The 17,164-nt window shown below is 36.1% G+C and overlaps 1 protein-coding gene across 1 annotated transcript; it reads left to right on the plus strand.

Annotated features, from left to right (window-relative positions):
• Positions 1-658: 658 nt before the first annotated feature.
• LOC134805643 (uncharacterized) lies at positions 659-15,604 on the plus strand. The gene is made up of 4 exons (XM_063778914.1): positions 659-782; positions 984-1,352; positions 13,501-14,903; positions 15,453-15,604. Exons 1-3 carry the CDS (start codon positions 659-661, stop codon positions 14,892-14,894), a joined length of 1,887 nt encoding a protein of 628 aa, XP_063634984.1. The 3' UTR covers positions 14,895-14,903; positions 15,453-15,604.
• Positions 15,605-17,164: the final 1,560 nt, after the last annotated feature.

Here is a 17,164-nt window from a genome sequence, read left to right on the forward strand (position 1 = left end):
ATCACCAATTACTCTAAGAAAACTACTACTCTAAGTAATCCGGCACTGTTAACAATGTATTTTTTATGTGAAACGTGAGTGAAATCTCTTTAAAAAATCCGTAGGGGTCGGATCAAAAACTGTAATTAAGTCCGACTCACGCTTGACTGTACATTTCTAATAGGTTTTCCTGTCATCTATAGGTATAGACCAATTTTATGTATTTTTTTTTAAATTTAAGACCTAGTAGTTTCGGAGATAAGGGGGGGGGAATGGTCATTTTTTGCCTATTTTCTTGAATAACTTCTAAAGTGTTTATTCGAAAATTATAAAAAAAATATATTTGAGATCCTTACAATAAGCTCTTTCATTTGATATGTAACATGATATAGTTTGAAATCTTAAATTTTTTCATTTTTTCATTTACCCCCCAAAAGTGGCCCCCATGTTTAAAATTCATTTGTTTACGTTACATGTTCGTATTTGGGTCACAAACTTACATATGTGTACCAAATTTCAACTTGATTGGTCCAGTAGTTCCGGAGAAAATCGGCTGTGACAGACGGACAGACAGACAGACAGACAGACAGACAGACGCACGAGTGATCCTATAAGGGTTCCGTTTTTTCCTTTTGAGGTACGGAACCCTAAAAAAGAACGTGAAAAGCAGGAACGCGAAATGAAACAGGCGGACAAGGAGGAAAATGATGTGAAGCAACTCACTAAGGAGTCTACAGATGAAAACTCGAAAAAGAACGTTAAGGAATTCGACAAGACTTACGTAGCACCCGATCCAGGAGAGGGTACTTCAAAAATGTTTTTGAACCCGGCTGATAAAGAGCCCCAACACCCATCCGGGTCACGCAGTAGCAATCGCTCGAAGTCGAAGAAATCTCCGTCTTTTAAGAGTACATTATTGGATGAACGTAAAAATATAAAAATAAAAGCGGCTGAAGAGTTAGCTCGCATACAGTCGGAATTGGTTTAAAAGAAACTAGCGGCAGATCTAGCAGCCTTGGAAGAAAAATACAGTCACATATCGTCGTCGAAATCAAGTGAAAAGAAGGATAATGGAAGTGAAATTGAGAAGTGGATCGACCAAGGTCAACAAGTGCTTCAACAGGGTGACGTCACCGGTCGCCCGCCGGCGCCTGCCGCCAACGATTTAGAAGCCACCGTGTCTATGCTGGCACAGGCCCTCAAGGATCTCACAGCTTCCACCTGCAAACAAAACAATAATTTAATTAGTCGTTTGAGTACACCGCGAGAACTACCTACCTTCTCCGGTGATGCTATGGAGTGGCTAAACTTCAAACAATCCTTTGATGAATCTACAGAACTCTGTAATTACAGCACTAAAGAAAATATGTGGCGTTTGAGGAAGTCGGCTGCCCTAAGCAGAAAACAAGTAACCCAGTTTTGACAAATTTTTGAGGAGAGCAAAAAAACGTAATTTGTCAGTTTTGTTAGGTAGTTGGTCTAAAATGTAACATCTGTTTATACCATTATGTTAAAGGATATAAAATTAAGTATATACAGACTTTATTTTTTGTTATTCTTGTATATTAAACTTTGTACAGGCATAAAATGTTTTCTGTGTAGTTTACTCTCCGAAAATCTCCGAACCATTCTACACAAATTCAAGTATCTCGTGTTTAGCTTGGAAATAGCAAGCACTTTAGCTTCTTAAATACTAAACATATTTGGCTCTCCGCTCAGTAACTTTTCCAATTTTCATGCAATTCTGAAGGATATGGTACCAAATGAAAGCTAATAACATAAGCTACCGAAAACTGATTTTTATTTCTTTCAGGTTTATCGACTTCAAAATCCCTGTTAGATAATAAAACGCTTGAAAAAAAATATATTTTTATATATTTTAAAGTTCTTTTCTATTGGAAAATAGACTGTTTTTAATTAGTGATTGATGTTGCCATCCTCGTACCTTCTGACACATGGTTATTGGTACCTATTTCATCGATTTTATTTATTTTCAGAGATTATTTTGTGATACGATGACCCATTCCTTCAACAAACCCTCTGTCTTCGTGGATGGGTGGTACCTACAGGATCCTGCTTCCGAACTTTTCTTTTATAGGGTTCCATACCTCATAAGGAAAAAACGGAACCCTTATAGGATCACTTTGTTGTCCGTCCGTCCTCCGTCCATTTGTCTGTCAAGATCATTTGTCTCGGAAACGCGTGGAGGAGGTATCGAGTTGAAATTAAAACCATATACTCAGGTCTACATTCCCTTAAAGATGTAGAAAAAAATCAAACATCTACATTAACGTAAAAAAAAAGATACGGTGGTTTATGCCAAAATACGTAAGTATATTTCGACATTCTCAAGGGATTCAAAATTTAAAGGGTACCTAAGTAGGTGGGTAGTAGGTAGCTAGGTCAACGAGAAGTCCCGTTGCCCTAGAACTATGAAATTTGGCAAGTAATATTGTATTACATTATAAGTACAGGGAATAATCTGAAAACTATAAATTTGTAGAAAAAAAAACAATAACTAAATTTGTAAGGAACGCTCGGTGAGCGAGTCCGACTTGCATTTTTTTATAGTCCTATTTGACAGACGTGTTTGATAGGAATGAGGCAGGTGCATGGAATGGTGAGAGCTGGTGAGTTCATAAAAATCAATATTTGGGGACAATCTTACACTGGTTGACCTAGCCCCAAATTAAGCAAAGTTTGTACTATGAGTACTAGGCGACGATATATACCTACATACGTGTATAGATAAATACATACTTAGGTACATAGTTACTTTATTTACTATTTAACTTTACTTGTAACAAAGTAAAAATCTAATTAAATCCTTCAAGTCAGTTTTACCTATTTCTTATAAAACCATATCGATCTGAAATTTTGCTGATATACACCTATTAATTGTAAGGATCATTATTTATTAATAGCTTATATTTTGATCATTCTTACTTTTATTTATGATTAGCTTATAAAAGAGTATCAATTGACTCATACTTGTCACTGGTTCCCGCCATTTTGAATTGTTATAAAAAGGCCGGTATAGCAGTGACAAGTGGCCAGTTCGAGTACGGACAAGTTAGAGTGAAGACGTCTTGAATAATTGATTGTAAATTGGTTGTTATAATGTTTGTAACAAATGAATAAAGTTAAAATATTGGTATAAGTAATAGTTTTCATCATCAACCCGGTAATAACCCAACAACTCAGAAGTTGGATCCAACAAAAATCGAAAGGATTTTTGCCACGCCGCACGAACGTAAGGTTTTCTTTTCTTTTTCGTTTGTATCAGTGAGTAAACTATGTTTATCGGAAAGTGTATTAAATTATGGTAAGTCAGTTTTTTATATTTTTATTAACTCCCTTTTATTTTAAATAAAATTGGTTTGATAACCTACCGTCATGTCTGTATTAAATATACTGTATAAGATAATGATGATGATTTGCCCAATTTTGGTATATGTATGTGTAGAAAGAACGAACGGATGACAGGTAGTCTCGCTTATAATAAAAATACGAAATTTAAAATTTACAGTTGTCATTTAAGCGTTTTTGAATATTACATATGAGTTAGTGAAAATTAGATCAAATGTCATTATAATGCTTCTATCTTATCAAACTCGATTGTATGATGGTGTACCACATCGATTATATCAAGCTCAGGCTAAGGACTCATTATTTAGTTTTGTTGCGTAGCAAGATAGCATAGTACAACTGTAGTAGCAGACTACAGTAGGATATTGTTTTATGTACATTAAGATTTACGATCTGCTGCACCTTTTGAGATCAATTTGCGTTACTAAAATTGTATGAATACACTGGCTTTGTAACCGTGAAACCAATGAGTAAACTAAAAATAAAATCTTGCCAATTGAATACCTCTGAAGTAAACCCCTGATGCGTGTGTATTAGCAATGCCTCTATTACGAAGTTTTTAAACGCGATTTGCGTCAGTGTATAACTTAGTATTGTTACGAATGCATCTAAGAGATTTTTTATTAAAATGTTGGGCATTATAATGTATGAGCTTTCGGAAATCCACTTTAAAATTATTCTGATCACTATGTAAGTTTATTCATAATATTGCGAATCAATGCGCACAAGAAAAGAAAATGACGTGTCGATCTAAGTTCAAATTGGAAACCATAATGCAGGGTTACGTTATGTAACTTGTGTACTTAATGCTATTAGCTATTAATATGTTTTTTTTAACCTAGTGGTTTTATACTGATACCGGTTTTCATTCAGCGACGCTGTCCAACGCAGCATTACTTAAAAAGCCTAGCCTCGAGGAAGCTACATGACTAGAACACGTGTTTATAATTATCTCCCTTCTTGTATGGAAATACAACACCTCTATGACATGTTGGATGTTAAACGTAATAATAGTATGAATCAGAGTTGGGCACTTATGATTGCAATCTGTGTGTTAAACTAAAATAAAGCTTAGTCACATGATTTAATAAGGAATAAAGTAGCGGTCGTAAAACGAACCTTATTTTAATTGTATCAACTAAAACGTTAGTTTGAGTAACCATGATAACCATCTGCTCGAATAATTAAAATACTTTCAAACCATGATCGATGATAAAATCATAAGTGTGTCATATCGAATTCAAGCTAATTGGTAAACTCATGATACATTTTACAAAATAAGTTGCCGTTATTAAAACTAACGTTACCATTCTCATTTTTTTTTAATTTAACTAATTTTGCCCAACTCTGGTATGGACATACATCTATATTAAATCTCCAGGTTATGAAGGGTATGTCGTTTGTTGAATACACGAGTAGTAACTCGTTAACGAATGTACTTATGTAATATGCTTCTATTGTTTTTCTATTGCCCACTCCTCAAGATACGTAACTCATAACTTTGTGCGTAGAGCATTAAAGTATTTTTTGTGTCAATTTACACATACTATATATCGTGAACTTGAATCTCAATGGATTCAATTTAATAACAGGTCACATTTTGTTTAGACTGTATAACTTTATGTCATCATGTCTAAATTTTATGACTAACTAATGTAATCAGCTTTATCATAACAACCTTGTAAGGGCCAGTAATTTTGGCACGAGTACTTAATCAATGTATATAAATCTATCTGTGTTACCATGATGATCATGGAGAAATACGAGGTCGATGGGAAATCGATATGCTTAACTATTTTATATAATATTTGATTGCGAGATACGCATACTTTAAACATTTAGAAACTCCCCCCTTATTTGTACCCCTTTATTTATAGGATGTGAATCATAATTTCAGTGTTTTATCTGACAGTAACGTTTGCTATTTTTGTTTGTTTCTGTAATAGTAGTAAATCATACTTACCTAAATGAAAAACAAAGGACCTTAATTGGAATAATAGTGTATTCTGTGGATATCTTTGAAAGTTGCGTGTAGTACTGTAAAGTTGGAAACTACGCTTATGCGTAATATGTAGAGTCATATGTAGAGTCATATGTAGAGTCATATGTAGAGTCATATGTAGAGTCATATGTAGAGTCATATGTAGAGTCATATGTAGAGTCATATGTAGAGTCATATGTAGAGTCATATGTAGAGTCATATGTAGAGTCATATGTAGAGTCATATGTAGAGTCATATGTAGAGTCATATGTAGAGTCATATGTAGAGTCATATGTAGAGTCATATGTAGAGTCATATGTAGAGTCATATGTAGAGTCATATGTAGAGTCATATGTAGAGTCATATGTAGAGTCATATGTAGAGTCATATGTAGAGTCATATGTAGAGTCATATGTAGAGTCATATGTAGAGTCATATGTAGAGTCATATGTAGAGTCATATGTAGAGTCATATGTAGAGTCATATGTAGAGTCATATGTAGAGTCATATGTAGAGTCATATGTAGAGTCATATGTAGAGTCATATGTAGAGTCATATGTAGAGTCATATGTAGAGTCATATGTAGAGTCATATGTAGAGTCATATGTAGAGTCATATGTAGAGTCATATGTAGAGTCATATGTAGAGTCATATGTAGAGTCATATGTAGAGTCATATGTAGAGTCATATGTAGAGTCATATGTAGAGTCATATGTAGAGTCATATGTAGAGTCATATGTAGAGTCATATGTAGAGTCATATGTAGAGTCATATGTAGAGTCATATGTAGAGTCATATGTAGAGTCATATGTAGAGTCATATGTAGAGTCATATGTAGAGTCATATGTAGAGTCATATGTAGAGTCATATGTAGAGTCATATGTAGAGTCATATGTAGAGTCATATGTAGAGTCATATGTAGAGTCATATGTAGAGTCATATGTAGAGTCATATGTAGAGTCATATGTAGAGTCATATGTAGAGTCATATGTAGAGTCATATGTAGAGTCATATGTAGAGTCATATGTAGAGTCATATGTAGAGTCATATGTAGAGTCATATGTAGAGTCATATGTAGAGTCATATGTAGAGTCATATGTAGAGTCATATGTAGAGTCATATGTAGAGTCATATGTAGAGTCATATGTAGAGTCATATGTAGAGTCATATGTAGAGTCATATGTAGAGTCATATGTAGAGTCATATGTAGAGTCATATGTAGAGTCATATGTAGAGTCATATGTAGAGTCATATGTAGAGTCATATGTAGAGTCATATGTAGAGTCATATGTAGAGTCATATGTAGAGTCATATGTAGAGTCATATGTAGAGTCATATGTAGAGTCATATGTAGAGTCATATGTAGAGTCATATGTAGAGTCATATGTAGAGTCATATGTAGAGTCATATGTAGAGTCATATGTAGAGTCATATGTAGAGTCATATGTAGAGTCATATGTAGAGTCATATGTAGAGTCATATGTAGAGTCATATGTAGAGTCATATGTAGAGTCATATGTAGAGTCATATGTAGTCAGACCTATACATAGCTATACGTTGAGTGGTTTTCATGTAAAGAGTCGATGACGTATGTCCAGACGCTAGTATCAGTAGATAGGAAGCGCCATCTGAATCTTGTGGAATCGATGTGTTTGTGTAGGTATACACAATATACAACGCACGTGGATGGACGTGTGAGACTTTGACGCGCGTGGATGAATGCGCTAGACTTTTATTCCAACTTTCATAAATATATTTACAACAATTTAAAATAATTAGTCAACCATATATCAGTATAATTTAATCATAAAAACATAATAAACAGTAATAATAATAAGCAAAGAAAAAATTATAAAATTTCTACACGTCTATTACTAATATGTTGAGTTCTCATCTGAGTGCAGTTTAGATTAAAACGGTATGAAATATCATATTATGTGTGTTATACACGAGTTGCTAAAATCCTAAGATTTTAATAATACTTTTATATTCACAAATTAAAAAAAAAGAGACGAAGGAATTAGATACCGACACTTGAATAATAAAGGAAACAACGATTATCGCTCGTTCGTAAATATAAAATTACATGTAATGGAAATCGATACACGCGTAGATTAATGATACCTGTTTTCTTAATGTTCAACTTGAACTTGGCTGGGCGCGTGAGCCATAGAGATTAGACATTCATAATGTAAAATATATATAAAACCAATGGTTATTACTGAGGAATATACGGTAAATTCTCTGCAAAAGAAATAAAATGTTGTTATGTTTAATTCATAAGTAAAGCTTTTAAATTTACACGGGAAGTCATTTCTTCCATTATTTCAATCACCATAGTACAACATCATTATGAAGTTTTATATATCAAATAATAATTGATAAGGTGCTTCGCTTTTAATATACTGTCAAACTGTTCAATATTACTTGACAATTAAACATGATTATTATGCATATGTGAATTTACATATTTTTATATTCTAATACCGTGTTCGATAATCGATAATTCATAAGAAAGTCCCACTTATTTGAATGTCAATTTCAATACAAGTTATAAAGTTACAAAAATTAAATATATCGTTTTTATTTAATGAGGCTTCAGAAAACGGTCCTTAATTTGTCTTACTTTAATTATTTACGAATATCTCGATCTAGTAAAATAGTATTATAAATAATATGCAAGATAAACTGTATTCTATATACCCACACTTTATTGTGTCCAGGGTTTTATACGTGAATTATAACAGTAATAATATTTTACTTGTGACTAACGAATTAATTTATTAATAAGTCTTATTTTCGTATAGCCAGAATCATTTTAATAATAAACATACTACAAGCATACATACATAATTACATGCGTTAATTGTCGAATCTGATTTAATTAGTATTATCATTAATAAGTCTTTAGATATGTCCGAATAAGGAATTAGGATAAAAAATGCACCGTAATACCTATTAGACTTTAGTTTCCTAAAAAAAAACACGACTATAGCTGGAAATTAAATATTTGGTATTCAAACTCAACTACAATAATAAACTTGTTGGTTCAGATAAAACCTGTTGAAAAAAAAACATAGTATTCCTTAGTCACTTTGTAACATGAATATTCTTCGATCTAGATTCGCTAAGAGTATTGTTATAATGACCAAATACTTTTAAAAATAAATCGCAATGTAGATGTTCATCATTCATGTGGAATAATTAATTAACTAGTTTATGTCTGATGTTTAAATCCATTTTATGTGATGAGGAATTTGTTCTTGTAATGAAGTTATGAACTTCTGTAATAAAATTATTCATTCGTTCATTCAAATTTACAAAACCTAACGGTTACTTAGTTTATGTTCTTATACCTACTTGATGGATCTTTAATGGCTATAATTATGACCTAAGGCGTGTAAGCAGTTCAAATGAGGATTAGTCGGTCGCATTCATATTAAAATATAAAACTTTGACTGTTGATAATAGCAGGTTAAAGGACAATAGAACTACCTCTACAATAAGATTAATTTCTTATCAATTAAACTCTTCAAACGAATTCAGTCATAATATCTTAATAAAAAAAAAATCGTTGGCGGCAGGTAACGTTCGAAGTCAACATATTATATCATTAGATAATCAGTAGCCCAAAAAAAAAAACATAATCAGTCACTTATATTATTATCATCAAGATGTTTTTATATCTTGGCACAATTATGATTGCATTCATGTCAACTACGGGCTGGGCCCGAAGATATAAAATCAGAACCATGCATTCTTTATAGAGATGTGACACTTATGTCCTATTTTCATTATTAAACCTTATTGCGCAATACATGATATAGTGAATTGTGGACTATTTTATTTACAAATATTATAATAATTAATACAAATTAGGTACAATTTGGTAGCCATGTCGTTAATGTACTAAAATAATTGAAACGTGAAACAATAAATTCATAACATGCTTAAATCGATATAACGATTAAATAAATCAATGAAACAAAAAACGAGTATTCAATAATAATTAAAAAAAAGGAAGTTTTAATTTCATATATCTAAAGAAAGTCTTGAAAGTTTCAGAACGACCCAGGAGCGTCCAGGTGAAAGGGCCAGGGTTTGGTATTCCATTACCACCCAGGAGTGCCCAGGTGAGAGGGTCGGGGTGTGGAATCACTTCCGACCCAGGAGTGCCTAGGTGAGATGGCCAGGGTAATGATATTCCTGTTCCTTAGCAGAACTAAGGTGCTTCTACGCAGAAGTACGTAACGATCGTTGACTACACCGCAGAGTCTTCGAATGCTGGCATCATGGCACGCGAAGCTGCGGCTAGTAGCGGCACGAGATCCGGTGCCCCGTGTTGCGCAGCATCAGCGTGGTTGGCGGCATCTTCATCCAGGATAGCTTCAGATTTGTCGATGGCACTATCGCAGTGGGCAGAACTTGCGTGGTCGGTGGCACCATTGCAGTTAATGAGAACGTGGCGTCGGTTAGGCAGACGGCGCAACCCGCGGTGACGCAACTATCTTCTGTTGGGGAAGTGATCCATGTATAGCGGTTTGAATATTTACGTGCGAAAGTGAATGGTGTTGTGTACGTAATAGTACGTATATTATATTATATTTCTTGATCATAATTATTGAAATTTAACAAGTGTTAAAGAAAATTTAATAATGCTAGATTGCGTAATCTTACAGATAATGAAACATAGTGTACCGTCTATTACGCTTATCGTATGAATTTTCTATTGTTTAATATATTTCTGCAAGCCGAACTAATTAAATTTATTCGTTTCTATGTTGACATAATGTTTCTTTAACCTTGATAACAGACTTGTAAAAATTCTTCGAAAACCATAATTTGAACGATTAATAATATTATGTTTTGGTATCGGCCACCTATTTCCTAATTATCATTAATTATCATTATATTAATGCCTAATAATTAACAATATTACACATTATAATTATAATCTTATTAATAGTATATGTATATCGTGAAATCATGAGTGCACATGAGTATTACGTGTTTGTAATTTTATTTTCTGTTGTTACTTATTATTATTTAATATGCATATTATGTGCATAAATATCATTCACATAGTAATATTGGATCAGTGAATCTTGGTTTGTTTGAATGTATACATTTTGATTCATTATTTTCATAAATTGGTCTTTATTTTTATCATTTTAACTATTTTATATTAAGGTTTGGCGAAGGGTCTCGCCTCGAACAGGATGGCCGAGCTGTAAGGATCATTATTTATTAATAGCTTATATTTTGATCATTCTTACTTTTATTTATGATTAGCTTATAAAAGAGTATCAATTGACTCATACTTGTCACTGGTTCCCGCCATTTTGAATTGTTATAAAAAGGCCGGTATAGCAGTGACAAGTGGCCAGTTCGAGTACGGACAAGTTACAGCCCGTTCACACAGAGTCTCCGTAGTTACGGTACCCGTTTTAACGGATACAACAAAAAAATATGCTTTGTTCACACATAGGCAACGTATAACGTTCAACGTATCCGGCATTAACTGAGAGCCCGTTCACACATAGTCTCCGTAATTACGGTACACGTAAATTCGCAGTATACTACCGCTAGTCTACCAGGATGGACGTTGTCGTGTTGTATTGGTACTATCGCCGGCGGAGACGGTACAATCGGCGTTATTGGCCAAACTGTCAGGGTCCCTCTATGACATTTGGTCGAGCACCCCCCCACCTAGGTCTGACCGTTTGGCCGGACCGTCCAACATTTTTCTGACCGGAAGCGGTAGACCAAAAGTCGGAAGTTTCTGGGGGTCACCAAGCCGCCCTCTATACGACCGTACCAAAGTCAAACACCCCACGAACCTCCTTCTGGGAGAACAATTGTGTCAATCAATCTTCGGGCTGCGGGAATGACGAACAATGCAAAATCCTATACAAAAAGTGTGTTAAGCGAGCCCGAAGGGCGAGCTTCAGGCCGGGAGGCCGAAGGCCGACCCCGGCGGAGGGCCGAAGGCCCAGACACTCCACCCCGACTCCCAAAACGCGAGGCCGAAGGCCGAGCTGCGTGAATGCAGATCCTCCAAGCGTTCTACAAAGTCAACTGTTTTGATAAGCGGAACCGGCGGGCCGAAGGCCCGACGGCGAAGCGTCGAGGGATTGCGAAGGCCGAAGGCCGAGCTCCGCGTAGGGCCGAAGGCCCGAAGCGTCACACTAGATGGGGAAGTTGTTGGGCCGTGTTTAAGCTCCAACTTCCCTCTTGAGCCCCGGAGCAAAATCAACCCTCCAAGTGTTTTAATAAGCGAAGCGTCGAGGGATTGCGAAGGCCGGAGGCCGAGCTCCGCGTAGGGCCGAAGGCCCGAAGCGTCCCCTACGAGTTCCCAAGCACGCGAGGCCGAAGGCCGAGCTGCGGGAATGAAGTGCTCGCATGCGGATCTTTTCTTTCTAGCAAAACTACAACTTCATTTCCTTTTCCCTCTGGAAAACAAACTACTACACAAAAACTACAGCACCAACAACAGCACAAACAACATCACAAACAACAGCACCAACAACAACAATATATTTAACTAAAGAGCTCCCCCCGCCCCGCACCCCACACACAGTTTATATCCAGTAAAAACGTACGGATACATGACGGATACGTATTCCGTTCATCCAGTATTTCGATGACAAAACGGAATGTCATAATTTAACGGACCGACATTTTTTACTGTATACTGAATACTGTGTCATATGTGAAGTCGCTCATACAACTCCATACGCCATCAATGAAAAAAAACGTATACGATAAAACGGAACAGTAAAACGGAGACCCTGTGTGAACGGGCTGTTAGAGTGAAGACGTCTTGAATAATTGATTGTAAATTGGTTGTTATAATGTTTGTAACAAATGAATAAAGTTAAAATATTGGTACAAGTAATAGTTTTCATCATCAACCCGGTAATAACCCAACATAATATGGTAAGTAATTGGTGGATCTCTTTAGTGGCTAGAGTTAAACCAAGAAAAGTCTGCAGAGATTTTGACAGCACAAGGTCAATCTCGAGAAGTCTATTAGTAGAGTTAGACCAAGAAAAGTCTGCATAGATGTTGAGAGCACACCAGTGCAGGTGTTATTTTAAACGTCAAACTTCTATGAAATTATGACATATAAATAACACTGGCACTGGTGTGCTCTCAACATCTCTGCAGCCTTTTCTTGGTCGAACTCTACTAATAGACTTCTCGAGATTGACCTCAGATGATTCACTTTACCACATAATAAGTATCTTTATAAAAATTCAAATTTTGGCATTATTCCTGGATTAAATATTTCCCTTTTGGTCAATTGAATACAGTCAGTTGTTGTTTGTTTCTAATTTTTTCCAAAACCTTTGGCACGGATACGGCATAATTATGATTTTCTCTTTCTTTGGCGTATTCTAGTGTTCTGTTTTCATTACTGTAGAGTCTACAGCAGCGGTTCTCAAACTTTTTTGGTGACGGAACCCTTTTGGAAAGCGAAATATTTGACGGAACCCCAAATTAAAAAGTTTCGTTCGTCACTGTGGACCAGATATACACCTATAGAACAGCTGGTTTTTTCTTATTATTACAAGTATTTTCGCGGAACCCCAACAGAGGCTTTGCGGAACCCTAGGGTTCCGCGGAACACACTTTGAGAATGGCTGGTCTACAGTATAGATAATACATATAAATTTTAATTGTTGTAACAACACTTTTTCTTTAAACTTAAATTTCACAGACTTTTCACCGTTGACAGGAATATTGCTAAGCAAATTTGTTTTCTATGTATGTCTTTAAACAAGGTACCTTTTGTATAAACTATGTAGGTAACTAATTTCTAACCTAAATCGCAGATTGTGTTGGGAGATAGTTGTTTTACCATTGTAATAAACTAATTCGCAGTTACGAACATCTACGCTAAACTCAAGTATCTCGGTCATCTATATGAATTACAAGTATCTCTGTTTAGTTACTTGTATTTAGCGTAGAAATGGGACATATACTTGAATTTAGCGTAGAATACAGGGTCAAAAAAAGATACTCGGATTTTAAAAACATGAATATTTTGAAAACTACACATTATTTTACAATTATTTTTTTGGTGAAAGATGCGCCTGAAATTGTAGATTCCGAAAATCCAAAAAAACCGTTTTTGAAAATTTTCGAGTTACTTGTTTTCTGCTTAGGGCAGCCGAAGTGCCTCGTCGGCGCGGCACGAGAAGCAGTAGCGGCGTTACTCACCAGCGGTTCGTCGCCCGACACCATCATGGCCACCCTCCAACTGCAATTTGGAAACCCAGAATTAATCATAAATAAAATCATGAATGATATCAAGAAGATACCTGCATTGCCTCAAGATTATATTGGGGACATCGTGAAATTTTCAATAAAAATTAAAAACTTCATGGCAGCAGTAAAAACGCTCAACCGAGATGAGTACCTAAAAGGCGTCAGTATTTGTACTATCGTCTTATCAAAGTTACCGACTGCGTTACTCACTAAGTGGTCTGATTATTATTATAAACAAAAAGAAATTAAAGGCGACATCAAGCTGAACAAGTTGGAATTATTATCACAGTTCCTCTCAGAAGAAGCTACAAAAATTACTGAATCTGGTATCAGTTTACTAAACATGAAGCAAATAAATTACAGTGGTGATAAAAGTGGATTTAAACAACATGCAGTTTGTACGACAAGTCAACAAACAGAAAAGTGCAAGTTTTGCAAGTTATCCCCTCACAGCCTTATTAATTGTAGGCTATTTAAAAAGTCATTACGCAAAGAGCGATGGAAGTTTGTGAGAAATAACGGGATTTGTTTTAAATGCTTATCAGCTGATCATGATAAGGAAACCTGTCGAGCGCCGATGTGCGACAATGACGGCTGCGCACAGCCACACCATGCACTACTTCATTACCCTATCAACAAAGAAGCCCCGAAGCAAGTTCACGCCGTGGATGTTATCGGTGAAGACAAGGATGTGGACCAGGTGGAGTCTGAGGAAGACTCACAATCCTCACAGCCCGAAAGTGAGCCCGTCTCTGAGAACAGTATTGTGGCGAACGTCAGTGATAATAACAACAAAGTATTTTTAAAAGTTGTTCGTGTCAATGTTCACGGTCCTAAGGGTGTGATCACAACGCACGCCTTTTTAGACGACGGGTCGGCAATTTCATTGATTTCAGAAAATGTGGTAAATCACGTGGGGTTGACTGGGAAAACTCTAAATTTACATTTACGTGGTGCCTGGAACTCTGGAGAAATCTTGTGCAAATCGGAACTAGTGGACTTAAAAATATCAAACGTGGACAATGAATGTTTTGAATTACGTGCTCGAAAAATGTCGGAACTGAATATACCAGTGCAAAAGTTATCTAAAATAAACATTAAAAACTATGAACACTTAAGTGAATTAAATAACTACTATTATCAAAATACGGATGTGAAACCGGAACTATTGATCGGACAAGATTATTATCACCTAATTAAGCCTCTAAAAATAATTTCGCGTGAATGGAACGAACCTTGTGCTACATTGACTGTTTTGGGATGGTGTGTGCACGGCCCTATAAATCAATAGTACATTATTGTCGAGGCTCGGAAGTAGCTACTTGCAGGCTGAGGATTCGTTTTAAACGGACGACCTTGGGAGTCCGTTTAATTGAATCCGAAGCCAGCAAGTAGCCTTCCAGCCGAGTCATATATAGTGCTTTTCTCAAAAATGGTGCAAGAAATATAAATATCATAGAAATATTTTACAAAAGCAACGTTCTTTCACAGAAAAAATTGAAAAAATTTGCTTTGCCGCCTTTTTATTTTTTTAATAAAAAAATAGAAATGTATTTTTCTGCCGAAAATACGCCAACCTATTTGAGACAGCTAAATAGTCGCGGTACTAATCATCTGTTTGGCTGTTTAATGGGTCTGTGCCTTCGTTTGATATGGCCATTTCAACTTTTAAAAAGTTTGGAACTCGACAAATAATGGAATTTGTATGCAACATTGCAGTCCCAAAATCGAGACTGCAATGTTTTTAACTTTTTAATTTTTGACTGACCATAAACTACGCGCTTCGCGACCTATTTTTTAAACGGCAAAGTCGACTTTGCCGTCCATTTTTGAGAAAAACTCGTTAAAGCAGCGCACTGCAAGCGACACCCTTTTCGTGTCTCACTCTCCCGCGCGCGCGCATCGACGTTCTCTCTCGCTCCCACCTGGCAAGTTAGGCGCATCACCTATTGTTAATGAAGCTGGCCGCCTTACCTACGATAACAGCGGTCCGCCCCGCGCGCCCGCGCCCGCGCCCGCCGCCCCTGCAAGTACATGTGCATCAGCTGTGTTGTCACCGGCCGAGCAAACTTGTTTTGATGAATCTGCAGTTTTATTTATTGATGCGAGCGACCCCGCTGATAATTACAACGCCGATGTGTTATTACACGAAACAGTGAGAAATTATTTTAACTTAGAAAGTGTCGGCGTAACTTCAGAAAAGAGGGAAAATAAAGAAGAACAACAGGCAATTTCTATTTTAAATGATACGGCGAAGTTAAAGAATGGCAGATGGGAAGTGGGACTTCCCTGGAAAAGTGAAGAAAAATTAGTGGAATCTTGCTCAACTGCGGAAAGAAGGTTAAAATCCGTGGAGAAGCGATTACGAAGTAACGAAGAATACGCTTTGAGATATCGCGAGCGCATAAGACATTTATTTGAAAATGATTACGCAAGAGAAGTAAAACCGGAAGAAAGTGGGAATAGAATTTGGGTAATTCCTCACTTTGGAGTGGATAATCCGAGGAAGAAGAAACTGAGACTAGTCTTTGACTGTGCTAGTATTTCCCATGGAAAATGCCTAAATGATTATTTGCTTCAAGGTCCTGATTTATTAAGCTCACTTTATGGGATTATGTTACGATTCAGAGAAAACCCTATAGGAATAACGGGTGACATTCGTGACATGTTTCTAAGAATTAAAATAAGACAAGAAGATCAACACGCCTTGAGATTTTTATGGCGCGACAGTCAAGATCAACCAATAAAACAATATGTTATGACGTCACTTTTATTTGGCGGAAATTGCAGCCCATTTATTGCACAATTTATAAGAGATAAGAATGCTCAACAATTCGTCGAAACAAAGCCTAACGCCGTCCGGGCTATTATGCGTAGTCATTACGTAGACGATTTCATAGACTCGCTGCCCACAGAAAGCAAAGCGATAAATATTATTTACGATGTTTCTACGGTGCATAAATTCGGAGGATTTGAGATACGCGGCTGGACAAGTAACAACAAAACTGTTTTGTCACACTTACCTAAAGATCAATTAAGTACTAACGGAGAAAGTTTGCTGGTAGATGGCGAAAATAAAACTCAACGAACTTTTGGATTATTATGGGATCCAGCGCAAAATACTTTGGCAGTCGATGTGTCTTTTAAGAACATACCCGAAGACATCCTGGAATTCAAAAAAAACGCCGACAAATCGAGAAATTTTACGCATCACTATATGTCAATTAAACACTGGATCACCGACCTAAAGAGTGTTGTGCACCTGACCGTACCAATATGGTATTTTACTACGTCCGCAAATTTCATTACGAGTGCGAAAGAGACAACTAGCATTCTGGAACTTCATTTGTATTGTGATGCAGCAGACCAGCAGCTCGCATTGTACGCCTACCAGTGTGAGTACTGCCGAAGCAGTACTGGGGGGGAGGTTGTAGACGACAGAACCTGTAAAAGAAACTTAAAACTAATACTTACCTATACTTATATCTAAATATACCTTTTTTACTTACCTATTCTGTATTATGATGTACTTCTTATATAAATAAATCTATACTTACGTAT

Source organism: Cydia splendana, unplaced genomic scaffold, assembly GCF_910591565.1.
Source record: "Cydia splendana unplaced genomic scaffold, ilCydSple1.2 scaffold_47_ctg1, whole genome shotgun sequence".
Classification (NCBI taxonomy): Eukaryota; Metazoa; Arthropoda; class Insecta; order Lepidoptera; family Tortricidae; genus Cydia; species Cydia splendana.